At 48.1% G+C, this 15,701-nt stretch overlaps 1 protein-coding gene across 1 annotated transcript in view; it reads right to left on the bottom strand.

Annotated features, from left to right (window-relative positions):
* The window catches only part of slc4a1ap (solute carrier family 4 member 1 adaptor protein), a 209,883-nt gene that overhangs the window by 12,495 nt on the left and 181,687 nt on the right, over window positions 1–15,701 (bottom strand). Inside the window, exon 13 of the mRNA XM_078399941.1 lies at window positions 13,441–13,511. Within this exon, the coding sequence (XP_078256067.1) occupies window positions 13,441–13,511 (71 nt within the window). The remainder of the gene's footprint in view (window positions 1–13,440; window positions 13,512–15,701) is intronic.

The following is a 15,701-nucleotide window of genomic DNA, read 5'->3' as shown; positions in this document are numbered from 1 at the left end:
TCATTTCACTGCACATCGTGTATGTGTATGTGACAAATAAACTTGACTTGACTTGACTTGTCACAGCTTCAAAGTCGTCTTGTTGAGTCTCATTGTCTGTAACTCGTTTTCACCTAGCCCACAGCTAACAATGGCCTGTTTCCTTTAGCATCGTAAACGTTTTTTGCATATCTTTCACTCGTTTGTTCCATATCTCTCTATTTCGCCATCTTGATCTCTCCTTACCCTTTCCCCCTGATTCTCAGGTTGAAGAAGGGTGTCTCCAGAGATGCTGCCTGACCCGCTGAGTTACTCCAGCATTTTATGTCCACGGTTTAAACCAGCATCTGCAGTTCCTTCCTGCACAAGGCCAGTGAATTGCCGCCCGCCCACTGTATCTTACGAGGGCTAGAATACAAAAACAGGTATGTATCGCTGAGGCTCTAAAAGGCGCTGGGCATGAGGAGTTTGGTGAGCAAATTTTGGGCCCCATATCTGAGGAAGGACGAGCTGGCTCTGGAGAGGGTCCAGAGAAGGTTTACAATAACGATCCCAAGAATAAGAGGGTTAAAATATGATGAGCGTTTGTCGGCACTGGGCCTGTACTCGCTGGAGTTTAGAAGGATGAAGGGGGAACCTCATTGAAACGTACCGAATAGTGAAAGGCTTGGATAGAGTGGATGTGGAGATGATGTTTCCACTAGTGGGAGAGTCTAGGACTAGAGGGCACAGCCTCAGATTTAAAGGATGTTCCTTTAGGAAGGAGATGAGGAGGGATTTTTTTAGTCAGAGGGTGGTGAATCTGTGGGATTCTTTGCCACAGAAGGCCAATAGACAATAGACAATAGGTGCAGGAGGAGGCCAATCGGCCCTTCGAGCCAGCACCACCATTCAATGTGATCATGGCTGATCATTCTCAATCAGTGCCCCGTTCCTGCCTTCTCCCCATACCCCCTGACTCCGCTATCCTTAAGAGCTCTATCTGGCTCTCTCTTGAATGCATTCAGAGAATTGGCCTCCACTGCCTTCTGAGGCAGAGAATTCCACAGATTTACAACTCTCTGACTGAAAAGGTTTTTCCTCATCTCAGTTCTAAATGGCCTACCCCATATTCTTAAACTGCGGCCCCTGGTTCTGCCCAAGTCAGTGGATATTTTCAAAGCAGTAGATAAATTCTTGATTAGCACGGGTGTCAGAGATAATGGGCAGAAGGCGGGAGAATGGGGTTAGGAGGGAGAGATAGATCAGCCGTGACAGTCCCATCTGCCCGCGTTTGGTCCACATCCCTCCAAACCTGCCCTATCCATGTACCTGTCTAACTGTTTAAATGTTTCCTATGGAACCACCTCCTCTGGCAGCTCGTTCCGTACACCCACCACCCTTTGTGCGAAAACGTCACCCCTCAGATTCCTATTAAATTTTTCCCCTTCACCGTAAATGCCACTATCGTATCTGCCTTCCCCCCACCCCACCTCCACCCCTCCACCCCCCCCCACCCACCAACAGGTTACTTAAATAAAAACACAAGAGTTTTTTTTTCCGAAAGGCAGTGGCCGTGATTGAATGGCGGAGCGGGTGCGACGGGCCGAATGGCCTAATTCTGCCCCCGTCGCTTTGCGAACCTATGAGTGTCGCGAGGTGGCGCCGCACAAGGTGAAGCTCGTGTTTGATGCACTGCTGTTCTCGTTCTGTTCAGCCTCGACCCTGCTGCTGATGAGAATCTGCTGCAGAGCCAGCCAGCCAGCAGCAGCTGGGACAAATGTTCCACCGCACGTGAACCAATGCCTCCAGGGGGTTGCTTCCCCATGGACCAGCCTGGAACAATACACCACATAAAAGAGTTCAGCCCCACGGCCCATTCCTCTCCCAGCAAAGACAAGGGGATTGCTTTCCCCCTTCATCGGGCCCTTCAAACTTTTAAAAACAAAAATCGTCTCCGGACTGGCTTTGGAGAGCACAATGTCTTATTGCCAATCCCCTGATTTATTGAATCCAGCCATCTGGTACAACCTGCATGGAATAATCTGCACGGCGACATCAAAACCCACAGCCCTTTTGTTTCCTGTCAGCGTGACCCCCTCCAATTGAATAGCGTTTTATTCATGAGAACCATTTTTCATAAGGTCTCAGGTCTAGGAGTCGACTCCTCACTTGGTTCTGCTCCAATCTCAGTGTGAATCAATTGAAGTTTTTGGCTCCTCAGAAGCCAGGTTGGTAGACGAGCAAGGAAAGAGATGTGGGGGTTGGAGGACATTGTTTGTTTTAGAGGGTGGTGGGGGCCTGGAACGTACTGCTGAGGGATGGTGGTGGAGGGAGATACGACAGTGGCGTTTCAGGTGAAGGGGAAGATTTAATGGGAATCTGAGGGGTCACTTTTTCACACAGAGGGTGGTGGGTGTATCAGGAACAAGCTGTCAGACCAGGTAGTTGAGGCTGGGACATTCAAGAGAGAGCTAGATAGAACTCTTAAGGATAGCGGAGTCAGGAGGTATGGGGAGAAGGCAGGAACGGGGCACTGATTGAGAATGATCAGCCATGATCACATTGAATGGCGGTGCTGGCTCGAGGGGCTGAATGGCCTACTCCTGCACCTATTGTCTATTGTCTATTCCAACATTTAAGAGACATTTAGACAGGTTCATGGACAGGACAGGTTTGGTGGGATGTGGACCAAACGCGGGCAGGAAGGAATAGTGTAGCTGGGACATGTTGGCTGGTGTGGGCTGGAAGGCCTGTTTCCACACTGTATCACTCTATGACATGGACACGCAGGGAATGGAGGGATGTGGATTATGTGCAGGCAGATAAGGGGTGGGTTGGTCTTAGCATCATGCTCAGCACAGACATTGTGGGCCGAAGGGCCTGTTCGTCTGCTGTCAAGTCAAGTCAAGTCAAGGTGGGAGAACTGGGAAGGGGGAGGGGATGGAGAGAGAGGGAAAGCAGGGACTATCTGAAGTTCGAGAAGTTAATGTTCATACCGCTGGGGTGTAAGCTGTCCAAGCAAAATGTGAGGTGCTGTTCCTCCAATTTGCGCTGGGCCTCACTCTGACAATGGAGGAGGCCCAGGACAGGAAGGTCAGATTGGGAGTGGGAGGGGGAGTTGAAGTGCTGAGCCACCGGGAGATCAGGTTTAGAGGGACACGGGCCAAACGCAGGCAGTTGGTACTTGTGTAGATGGTGCATATAGGTCAGCATGGGCAAGTTGGGCTGAAGGGCCTGTTTCCCAGCTGTATGACTCTACGCCTGTGAAAATTATGCTTCCAGATTTAGATTAGGTTTTACATTCAGTACAACCAGAGAATCTATGAGGATGGATGCTAGTCTGCTGAGCCTTGTTTGAAGGTCCAGTCAGTTTTAAGTCAGTATCTCTCATTTGGAGGAAATACAGAAACCGATTTACAACATAAAAGGCACAAGTGTTGGAGTAAGGCACCATTCCACTCCTTGTACACACCACCATTCTTTGCCTGTCCATATGTCTCTTAAATGCCACTATTGCGCACCTCATTTGGAGTCACAAGGAACTGCAGATGCAGGTTTGCAAAAGAAAAACCGAAGAAAAACGACATGAGTGCTGGAGTAACACAGCAACCCTGCTGAATTACTGCAGCACTCTGTGTCTCCCCCCCCCCCCCCCCCCCCCCACTTTGTGTCTTTCCCCCCACCCCCCCTCATTTGGAATTACTTTGAGAATCCAAATCGTTAATACCGAAGCATCACTCCCTGACGAGCTCAATGTGTTCTACGCACGCTTTGATAGGGAGAACAGTGATGAGCCTTCTCGAGTCCCCATACACCCTTGTATTACAGTCACAGTCACAGAGACCAATGTCAGAAGATCCTTCGGGGGGGGGGGGGTGGGGGGGGGTGAACCCTCGGAAAGCGTCTGAACCTGATGGTGTACCCGGTCGAGTTCTCAAAACCTGTGCAGACCAACTGGCTGAGGTTTTTGCAGACATTTTCATTACTGAGGTCTGAGGTTCCCACCTAATTTAAGAGGGCACCAATAAGAGGGCATCAATAATACCAGTGTCCAAGAATAGCAAGGTGACGCGGCCTCAACTTGAACGTCCAGGAGCGGAAAAGACCGTAAAACGTTGTGAAGACTGCCTAGTCCATCACCGGCTCTGACCTCCCCACCATCGAAGGGACTTACCGGAGTCACTGCCTCAAAAAGGCAGCCAGCATCATCAGAGACCCACACCACCCTGGCCACGCTCTCATTACACCCCTGCCATCGGGAAGAAGGCACAGCAGCCTGAAAACTGTAACGTCCAGGTTCAGGAACATAGAAACATAGAAAATAGGTGCAGGAGTAGGCCATTTGGCCCTTCGAGCCTTCAATATGATCATGGCTGATCATCCAGCTCAGTAACCTGTACCTGCCTTCTCTCCATACCCCCTGATCCCTTTAGCCACAAGGGCCACATCTAACTCCCTTGAACTGGCCTCAACTACCTTCTGTGGCAGAGAATTCCACAGACTCACCACTCTCTGTGTGAAGAAATGTTTTCTCATCTCGGTCCTAAAAGACTTCCCCCTTATCCTTAAGCTGTGACCCCTGGTTCTGGACTTCCCCTACATCGGGAACAATCTTCCCGCATCTAGCCTCTCCAACCCCTTATATGTTTCTATAAGATCCCCCCTCAGTCTTCTAAATTCCAGCGAGTACAAGCCGAGTCTATCCAGTTCAGGGAACAGATTCCTCCCTACAGCCATCAGGCTGTTAAACACTATAACCTCCAAATAAGCTCTGAACTACAATAGACAATTATTATTATTATAATAATAATATATAATATTATTATAATAATAGTCTGAAGAAAGGTCTCGACCCGATAAGTCGCCCATTCCTTCTCTCCTGAGATGCTGCCTGACCTGCTGAGTTACTCCAGCATTTTGTGAATTATTATTATTATTATTATTGCCCTACTATGTTTGTTTTTTGAGAATGTGTGTATGTGTATGTGTATATACATATATATATATATATATACATATATATATATATACATATACATATATATACATATATACATATATATATATTTTAAAAATCTCTCTCGTTTATCATATTGTTTACAGTGCATTATGTTTACATGTTCTGTATTGTTGCAACAAGTAAGAATCTCATTGTTCTATATGGGACATATGACAATAAAACACTCTTGACATCAGGTTTCTGTTTTAAGGAGGTCCCCTTGAATCCTTCCAACGTTAAAACTGCAATTACTATCTTAGTTTAGCTCAGTTCAGATGCGCAGCATGGAAACAGGCCGTTTGGCCCACCGGGTCCACGCCGACCATCATCTTGACTACTTAAGATGACTACTTAACCCCCTGCACGCTATTTCCAGAGGTCAATTATCTACAAACCCGCACGTCTTTGAGATGTGAGAGGAAACCGGAGCACCCGGAGGAAACCCACGCGGTCACGGGGAGAACGTGCAAACTCCACACAGCCAGCGCCCGAGGTCAGGATCAAACCCGGGTCATAGGCGCTGTGAGTCGTCAGCTCTACCGCTGTGCCACTGTGCCGCATTTAACTACTGGTTAACTGCTTATGGCTCTGAATAGATATTAGACAATAGACAATAGGTGAAGGAGGAGGCCATTCGGCCCTTCGAGCCAGCACCGCCATTCAATGTGTAAGAAAATAACTGCAGATGCTGGTACAAATCGAAGGTATTTATTCACAAAATGCTGGTGTAACTCAGCAGGTCAGGCAGCATCTCAGGAGATGCTTCTCCATTCCTTCTCTCCTGAGATGCTGCCTGACCTGCTGAGTTACTCCAGCATTTTGTGAATAAATATCCGCCATTCAATGTGATCATGGTTGATCATTCTCAATCAGTACCCCGTTCCTGCCTTCTCCCCATACCCCCTGACTCCGCTATCATTAAGAGCTCTATCTAACTCTCTCTTGAAAGCATCCAGAGAATTGGCCTCCACTGCCTTCTGAGGCAGAGAATTCCACAGATTCACAACTCTCTGAATGAAAAAGTTTTTCCTCATCTCCGTTCTAAATAGCCTACCCCTTATTCTTTAATGAAGGAAAAAAGGAGCATTACAAAAATGCGTGGATTACTCGTGGGTAGGCTGCTCAGAAACCTGGAGAACTGTGACATTCCCCGAATAATCCTCACTGCTTCGACGCCCTGCTCCTTCCCCTTCCGGGGGTCAACTTGGAGAAGGGGTGGTCATCATGTGAAACATTGGCAATGAAAGCTCGAGGTTTTGTTGGGCTGATAATTTTCCAGGACAAAAGATGGGAAAGACCACAAAAAAAGACATTTGTACTCCACTCGAGTACAAACGACTCTGGTGCATTTTAGTCCTCTAATCACGTTCAAAATTTAGTCACTGATGAACACGTCTAACAAAGTCACAAACACCTCCAACTGCTCTTCAGAATTATAAGAACACAGAACAGTACAGTGCAGGAACGGGCCCTTCGGCCCACAATGTTTGTACGCGACAACATACCAAGTTAAACTGATCTCATCCCCCTGTACAAGATCCATATCCCTCCAGTCCGTTTACTTCCTATCTAAAAGCCTTTTAAATGACTACTAGACAAAGTGGACCTGTTGGGCATTGGTGCAGCGCCCTGTTCTCCCCCCCCCTCCCCTCTCGCCTCAAACCCCCCCTCCCCTCTCCCTTCTCCCCCACTCCCCCCTCCCTCCTCCCTCCTCCCCTCCCGCTCCCCTCCTTTTAAACTTTAAAATGTGAATAAGTTAAAAAATATAACACCGATTTCAATGAAACTACTGGCATTATCACTAAAGTGACAATGGTGAGTAAGGTGGGCCTAAAATTGTCACGCTATCGTGTACCGTTTTGGCTGAAGTTCAGTCACAAACAAGATAACAAACGAGAGTTTTAGTATATAGTTTGTTTTTGCCTCCACAACCTTGGTGACCACGGTGGCGCAGCGGTAGAGTTGCTGCCTTACAGCGAATGCAGCGCCGGAGCCCCGGGTTTCGATCCCGTCTACGGGCGCCGTCTGTACGGAGTTTGTACGTTCTCCCCATGACTGCGTGGGTTTTCTCCGAGATCTTCGGTTTCCTCCCACACTCCAAAGACGTAGAGGTATGTAGGCTAATTGGCTTGGTGTTTGTGTAAATTGTCCCTAGTGTGTGTAGGACAGTGTTGATGTGTTGGGATTGCTCGGTAGGCCAAAGGGCCTGTTTCCACGCTGTATCTCTAAACTAAACTAAACTAAACCTCTTGTGTAAAGAAAAAAGCCCCACACATCTCCATTAAACTTCCCCCCTCTCAGTTCAAAGCTATGTATGCCCTCTAATGTTGGACATTTCCACCCTAGAGAAAAAGGTTCTGACTATCTGACAATAGACACTAGACAATAAACAATAGGTGCAGGAGTAGGCCATTCGGCCCTTTGAGCCAGCACCACCATTCAATATGATCATGGCTGATCATTCTCAATCAGTACCCTGTTCCTGCCCTTTCCCCATACCCCCTGACTCCGTTATCCTTAAGAGCTCTATCTAGCTCTCTCTTGAATGCATTCAGAGAATTGGCCTCCACTGCCTTCTGAGGCAGAGAATTCCACAGATTCACAACTCTCTGACTGAAAAAGTTTTCCTCATCTCCGTTCTAAATGGCCTACCCCTTATTCTTAAACTGTGGCCCTTGGTTCTGGACTCCCCCAACATTGGGAACATGTTTCCTGCCTCTAACGTGTCCAACCCCTTAATAATCTTATACGTTTCGATAAGATCCCCTCTCATCCTTCTAAATTCCAGTGTATACAAGCCTAGTCGCTCCAGTCTTTCAACATATGACAGTCCCGCCATTCTGGGAATTAACCTAGTAAACCTACGCTGCAAATTTGGCCTATCTATACCTCCCATCTATATACTAAAACTCTTGTTTGTTTGTTTGTTCCTGAACTACAGCTAAAACGGTACACGATAGCGTGATAACTTTAGGCCCACCTTACTCACCGTCGTCCCTTTGGTGCTAATGGAAGAAGTTTCATTTTGAAATGTTACATTTTTAAAGTTATTTACATTTTAAAGTTTAAATCTATCTCCTAGGGAGGGAGGGTGGAGGGAAGGAGGGGGGGAGGAGGGAGGATAAGGGGGGTTGAGGGGGATGGAGTGGGGGGGGGGATGGAGTGGGGGGGGAGGGAAGGGGGAGCGGAGGAGTGGGGGAGAGGGGAGGGGGGGGAGGAGAGGGTGCTGCACCAATGCAGGTCAGGTTTGGGCCCAACTGGTCTAGTAATTTTATAAATTTCTGTCAAATCTCCCTTCAACCTCCGACGTTGCAGAGAAAGCAATCCAAGTCTATCCAACCTCTCCTTGTAGTTGAAACACTCTAATCCTGGCAGCATTCTGGTAAACCTCCTCGGCAGCCTCTCCAAAGCCTCCACATCCTTTCTGTAATGGGGCGATCGGGACCAGCATGCATTACTCCAAATGCGGCCTAACCAAAGTCATCTCATTTGAGATTATCTCTTAAATCTTTCCTGTTCTCAAACCCTTAACCAATACATCTTTCGACAAGACGTCAGATTTTAGAGCTGCTGCGCGGAAACAGGCCCTTCGGCCCACAGAGCCTGCCCTGACCAGCGATCAGCCGTACACTAACACTGTCCTACACTCTAGGGATAATTTACAACTTTAATGAAACCAATTGTGGCAGCACAGTAGTCGCTGCCTCACAGCGCCAGACACCCGGGTTCAATTCTGACCACGGGTCCTGTTTGGATAGAGTTTGTACGTTCTCCCTGTGACCATGTGGGTTTTCTCCGGGTGCTCCGGTTTCCTCCCACATCCCAAAGACGTGCAGGTTTGTGGGTTAATCGGCTTCTTTAAATTGTCCCTACCATGTAAGATTGAACTAGTGCAGGGGGTGATTGCTGAACGGCACTGATTCGGATGCGAAAACTTAAAAAAAAATTAACTTACAAACCTGTAAGTTAATTGTAAGTAAGTTGACCTGTAAGTTGGGTGGTCATGGTGGCGCGGCGGTAGAGTTGCCGCCTTACAGCGAATGCAGCGCCGGAGACTCAGGTTCGATCCTGACTACGGGCGCTGTCTGTACGGAGTTTGTACGTTCTCCCCGTGACCTGCGTGGGTTTTCTCCGAGATCTTCGGTTTCCTCCCACACTCCAAAGACGTGCAGGTTTGTAGGTTAATTGGCCTGGCAAATGTAAAAATTGTCCCTAGTGTGTGTAGGATAGTGTTAGTGTGCGGGGATCGCTGGGCGGCGCGGATCCGGCGGGCCGAAAGGGCCTGTTCCCGCGCTGTGTCTCTAAACGAAACTAAACTGCATGTCTTTGGAATGTTGGAGGAAACCGGAGCACCCGGAGAAAACCCACGAGGTCACGGGTAGAATGTACAAACTCTGTACAGACAGCATCTGTGGTTAGGATCAAACCTGGGACCCTGGTGCTGAGAGGGAGCAACTCTACCGCTGTGCCACCGTGCAGCCCTTTCTGTTGGACAGATGGTGGTAATTTGCCCGATAATTACGTTAGGTGGCTCCAAGTAAAATTTTGCCCGATGCTGTTTCTGTAAAGCACCACGGGGCACGTTGTAATTTGGTTGTGAATGCTAATTGCTGTTGAGCAACGTGGCAGCAAACAATATCGGCTAACCTACTGCTCTTAAAGTACCGCCATGTTCAGTTCTTACAAAAAGGACGGGAGAAAGATTAGCCGCAACAAATTGCCTGTTGGGCTGTCTCTTTAAGGGTTCAAACCAGCGGTCGTTTACAAAGAAAATAAGTCAGCTTCTGTTAAGCTGCATCCCAGCGTGACTCAGTTCCTTTTTTATTTAACTAAAACTAATTTATTCAATTATTTACAATAACGCGTGCAATAGGAAATAATTCAAAACAAAACCCGCCACCATAATACAAGTCAAACAAACATTCTTCAATATCAAATATACTATTAAACAACTATATCCCCATCCTTGTCAAGGGTGCATTCCACCTCCCGCGGTGCCCGGCGGTCCCGGAAATCTCCCAGGGTGCCCGTGGACAGCGCGTAGACCCTCTCTAACCCCACCCGGGCGCGGACGTGACCCCGGAAGAGGGGCAGGCAGCTGGCTCGGGCAGAGCCCTCTTCCGCCTGGTGCCATGACTCGCGGATGGCCAGCTTGGCCAGGCCCAGGAGCAACCCGCTGAGGACATCAATAGACAATAGACAATAGGTGCAGGAGGAGGCCATTCGGCCCTTCGAGCCTGCACCGCCATTCAATGTGATCATGGCTGATCATTCTCAATCAGTACCCCGTTCCTGCCTTCTCCCCGTACCCCCTGACTCCGCTATCCTTAAGAGCTCTATCTGGCTCTCTCTTGAATGCATTCAGAGAATTGGCCTCCACTGCCTTCACCCAGCTTTGTATCATCTGCAAATTTGCTAATGGTACTTTTAATCCCTTCATCCAAGTCATTAATGTATATTGTAAATAGCTGCGGTCCCAGCACCGAGCCTTGCGGTACCCCACTAGTCACTGCCTGCCATTCTGAAAGGGACCCATTTATCCCCACTCTTTGTTTTCTGTCTTGTCAACCAATTTTCTATCCATGTCAGTACCCTACCTCCAATACCATGTGCTCTAATTTTGCCCACTAATCTCCTATGTAGAACCTTGTTGGTTCCTCGGCCCCCTGCCCAACAGCCTCGGCCCCCCGCCCTCTCCCCTACGCACAGAGTGTCCAAAGATGAGGACGGTGGGTAAGAAGTGCAGCCAGAAGGCAAGGAGCAGCCACTTCAGGTATTGAACTAGGGGAGCGCGACTCAGTTCCTTTGAGGGGAGAAAACTGGCAAGGAAGTGCATCTTGAAAAATGACTTCAAACCCACCTGCTTATCCTTTAAATAAGTCGAGCAGATGGGAAGAATATTTAAACAAAGATCCGTCTTTAATATATACAAGAGTATACACCAAAAGCCTCATGCAATGTTTGCAAGTGTTAAAATCCACACAATATTCTCTGGAGTTTTTTTATTTCAAATGGACTTTTATTACAAAATCCTTGTGCTTCGTACTTGCGCCGCTGGACAGACGTGCGTCTTTCAAATAAAAGTCGCCTGCGTTTCCACCGAACTGTGGGCGATCTCAAGATATTGGGAATTAGATTCATTATCCTGAATTTGACTTGGAGCGCCAGGCCACATTGCTGGAGGTAGCAGAAGGCAGAACAGTGGCGGCTGAAGGTCGCACAGCTTCCTGTTTATTTGCGCACACATCTGAATAATTCAGGACTGCCTCCTGACTTCCAACGGGACCCGAAGGTTTGCCTTCTTACTGTAGAGCCCTCTGAAGTTAAAAGAAACAGCTCAATTCACGCAGCACCTGACTCCGTCTTTCAGAAACATCTGAAACGGTTCATGAATGCAGAAAGATCATAAGTCATAGGAGTAGAATTAGGCCATTTGGCCCATCAAGTCTACTCCACCATTCGATCATGGCTGATCTATCTTTCTCTCCTAACCCCATTCTCCTGCCTTCTCCCTATAACCTCTGACACCCGTACTGATCAAGAATCTATCTATCTCTACCGTAAAAATATCCACTTATTTGGCTTCCACAGCTAGGGTTGCCAACTGTCCCGTATTAGCCGAGACATCCCGTATTTTGGGCTAAATTGGCTTGTCCCGCGTGGGACAGCCCTTGTCCCGTATTATGCCTGGGGGGCATTGTAGGTCCGGACGCTGTAGGTCCAGACAGTGTAGGTTCGGATAGTGTAGTAGAAAAAAAGCTTCAGATGCTGGTTAAAATCTGTGCCTACCTTCCGAACAGTGTAGGTGCTGACAGTGTCGGCCCGGAGGCCCGAGCGCTGCCTAACGGAGGTTGCTTAGCAACCTGCCTCCCGGCCCGGCGGCCGCCATTGGTGGAGCGGGAGCACGTGGCCGCTGGCTGGGTGAGGTCACGTGGGGCGCTATGCGGTGACGTCACCTTGTCCCGTATTTGGGAGTGCAATAGTTGGCACCCCTATCTACAGCCTTCTGTGGCAAAGAATTCCACAGATTCACCACTCTCTGACTAAAGAAATTTCTCCTCATCTCCTTCCTAAAAGAATGTCCTTTAACTCTGAGGCTGTGGCCTATAGTGCTGGACTCTCCCACCAGTGGAAACATAAATCTCTAAAGAGATTTGGATTAGTCTGAGCCTTGTGTGAACTCAGACAACCCAAAGTGATTTTCAGTTAATGGGATACTTTGGCAGCAGGTTCATGATTGTATTATTAAAAATGCAGCATCCAGTCAACGGGTCTTAAGAACGGTCACAATTAGAAAGATCACCTGTCCATGTTCTCCAGAGGCGCTGCCTGACCCGCTGAGTTACTCCAGCATTTTGTGTTTTTAATTGTTACAGTGAAAAGCTTTGTTTTGCACGCTATCCCAGCAGATCAGGTATAGCACACATAAATACAATCAAGTCAAACGTAGATAGATGGAAGGCAAGGTACAAAGTACTGAGGAGAAATGTGGTTCCAGATTCGGGCGCCTCCCGACCTATACATGGGTAATATTCCGTGAACCCTCACGTAAGATAGACTTTACGTAAGTTGGAATCACCATCCTCATCTCATCCCCTGCCCAAAATAACTCTCCAAGTCCGAAGAAGGGTCTTGACGAAACGTCACCATTCCATGTTCTCCAGAGATGCTGCCTGACCCGCTGAGTTGCTCCAGCACTCTGTGAAACGTCACCCATCCATGTTCTCCAGAGATGCTGTCTGACCCGCTGAGTTACTCCAGCACTCTGTGAAACGTCACCCATCCATGTTCTCCAGAGATGCTGTCTGACCCGCTGAGTTACTCCAGCACTCTGTGAAACGTCACCTATCCACGTTCTCCAGAGATGCTGCCTGACCCGCTGAGTTGCTCCAGCACTCTGTGAAACGTCACCCATCCATGTTCTCCAGAGATGCTGTCTGACCCGCTGAGTTACTCCAGTAGTCTGTGAAACGTCACCTATCCATGTTCTCCAGAGATGCTGCCTGACTCCAGCACTAAAATGTCACCTATCTATGTTCTCCAGAGATGCTGCCTGACCCGCTGAGTTACTCCAGCACTCTGTGAAACATCACCCATCCATGTTTTCCAGAGATGCTGCCTGACCCGCTGAGTTACTCCAGCACTCTGTGTCCTTTTGCATTCACACCCTCCCTGATGGCACAGATTGCATTCAAATTAATATGAAGGCAATGCTGAGACATCGAATCATCAAATTAAGTCTCCAGCGCACAGCACAACAGACGGGGCCAACGCGTTAAATTCTAAAGCAGTTAATTACTTGTTGAACAGCTACTGAAAGCGGAAGGGCAAGGGAAATATACATCTAAACTCTGAAGCCCATAAGAAGCAAACAAATCAGGTGAAACAGGCCATTAATCTTTTGAGTAGTAAGTGTACCAACTGGCTGGTACCACCCATACCCTGGGAAGAGGCTATAAATATAGCTATAAATGACTTACTTTCCTTCGACCGTATATTTTCTTCTTCATAGGTTTTCTTTGACTTTCCACATCCTTGGACTCTGTAATCACTGCAAAGTGAAAAAAAAAAATGTATTCACGTCCAAGATTTTTTAAAGCAAAATTAATCTTTTAGAATAATAATAATAATAATAATAATATTCATTTATTGTCATTGCAACGAGTACAACGAAATTAAAAAATAGCCAATCCTGACGGTGCGTACAAACATATATGCAATAAATGCAAAAACAAATAAATACATAAATACAATTATATTAAGTACAAGATTTTTTAACGGTGTTGCCTAGTGCAAAGGTAGTGTTCAGTTCTCGTATGGCCCTGGGGTAAAAACTGTTCTTAAGTCTGTTTGTTCGGGATTTGATCGACCTGAAACGTCGACCAGAGGGCAGATGAACAAACAGACGGTGGCCGGGGTGGGATGGATCTTTTATTATTTTGCCTGCTCTACTGAGGCAGCGTAGGCTGAACAGGTGCTCCAGGGAGGGCAGTGAGCAGCCGATGATCTTCTGGGCCGTCGTGATGACCCTCTGAAGGGCCTTCCTGTCCTTTTCTGAGCAGCTGGCATACCATGTGGTTATACAGTATGCCAGCACACTCTCGATGGAGCAGCGATAGAAGGACAACATGAGCTTCTCCTGCAGGTTGGTTTTCCTGAGGATCCTCAGGAAGTGGAGTCTCTGCTGTGCCTTCTTTACTGTGGTGATGGTGTTGGTAGACCAGGTAAGATCCTCTGCGATGTGCGTACCCAGGAACCTGAAAGCGGGTACCCTTTCCACACAGACCCCATTGATGTAGAGTGGGTCGTATTCTACACTGGTTTTTCTAAAGTCAATTATAAGTTCCTTTGTTTTGGAGGAGTTCAGGACCAGATTGTTCACTGAACACCATGCTGCCAGCCTTTGGATTTCATCCCTATAGGCTGTCTCATCTCCTCCTGAGATGAGTCCAACCACAGTCGTGTCATCCGCGAACTTGATGATGGTGTTGGTGGGATGGGTGGGGGCGCAGTCGTGAGTGTAGAGGGAGTAAAGGATGGGGCTCAACACACAGCCCTGTGGTGAGCCGGTGCTCAGTGTAATGGTGGAGGAGAGGTGAGGGCCTATTTTGACGGTCTGGGGGCGATTGGTCAGGAAGTCCTTGATCCATTGGCAGATGGTTTGGGAAAATCCAAGGTCGGAAAGTTTGGTGACCAGTCTGCTCGGGATGACCGTGTTAAAGGCAGAGCTGAAGTCGAGGAAGAGCATCCTCACATAGCTCCCCTGGTGTTCAAGGTGGGTCAGTGCAGTGTGAAGAGCAGTGTCGATGGCATCCCCTGTAGACCTATTTGCTCTGTAGGCAAACTGGTGTGGGTCGAAGGTGGGTGGGAGGCTGGCTTTGATGTGCTGCAGGACCAGTCTCTCGAAGCACTTTGTGATGACCGGTGTGAGTGCTACCGGACGGTAGTCGTTAAGGCCGCTGATGACAGACTTTTTCGGCAGTGGGATGATTGTGGCGGACTTCAGGCAGGGAGGGATGGTGGATTTTAAAAGGGACAGGTTGAAGATTTTTGTGAAGACCTCAGATAATTGGTCTGCACATTCCCTCAGCACTCTGCCCGTCACACCATCGGGGCCTGCAGCTTTCCTGGGATTCACTGCTCTGAGCACGCGCTTAACATCATACTCCTGCACAGTGAAGGTGTTGCTGTGAAGATATATAAGAAAATAACTGCAATGCTGGTACAAATCGAAGGCATTTATTCACAAAATGCTGGAGTAACTCAGCAGGTCAGGCAGCATCTCTGGAGAGAAGGAATGGGTGACGTTTCGGGTCGAGACCCTTCTTCAGACTGATGGTCAGACTGAAGAAGGGTCTCGACCCGAAATGTTACCCATTCCTTAATCTTTTAGAACTTGGAAAAGTACAGCGCAGGAACTTGCTCTTTGGCTCTTAACGTCTGTGTCAAACATGATGCCAAGTTAAGGTAACCTCATCTGCTTGCACATGATTCATGTCCTTCCATTCCTTGCATATCCATGTGCAAAACTCTCAGGTTTTGCGGCACGGTGGCGCAGCGGTAGAGTTGCTGCCTTACAGCGCTTGCAGCGCCGGAGACCCGGGTTCCATCCCGACTACGGGTGCCGTCTGTACGGAGTTTGTACGTTCTCCCCGTGACCTTGGTGGGTTTTCTCCGAGATCTTCGGTTTTCTCCCACACTCCAAAGACGTGCAGGTACGTAGGTTAATTGGCTTGGTGTA

The sequence above is a fragment of the Rhinoraja longicauda genome, chromosome 5 (genome assembly GCF_053455715.1).
Source record: "Rhinoraja longicauda isolate Sanriku21f chromosome 5, sRhiLon1.1, whole genome shotgun sequence".
Taxonomy (NCBI): domain Eukaryota; kingdom Metazoa; phylum Chordata; class Chondrichthyes; order Rajiformes; family Arhynchobatidae; genus Rhinoraja; species Rhinoraja longicauda.
This window is presented reverse-complemented; position numbering and strand designations above follow the sequence as displayed.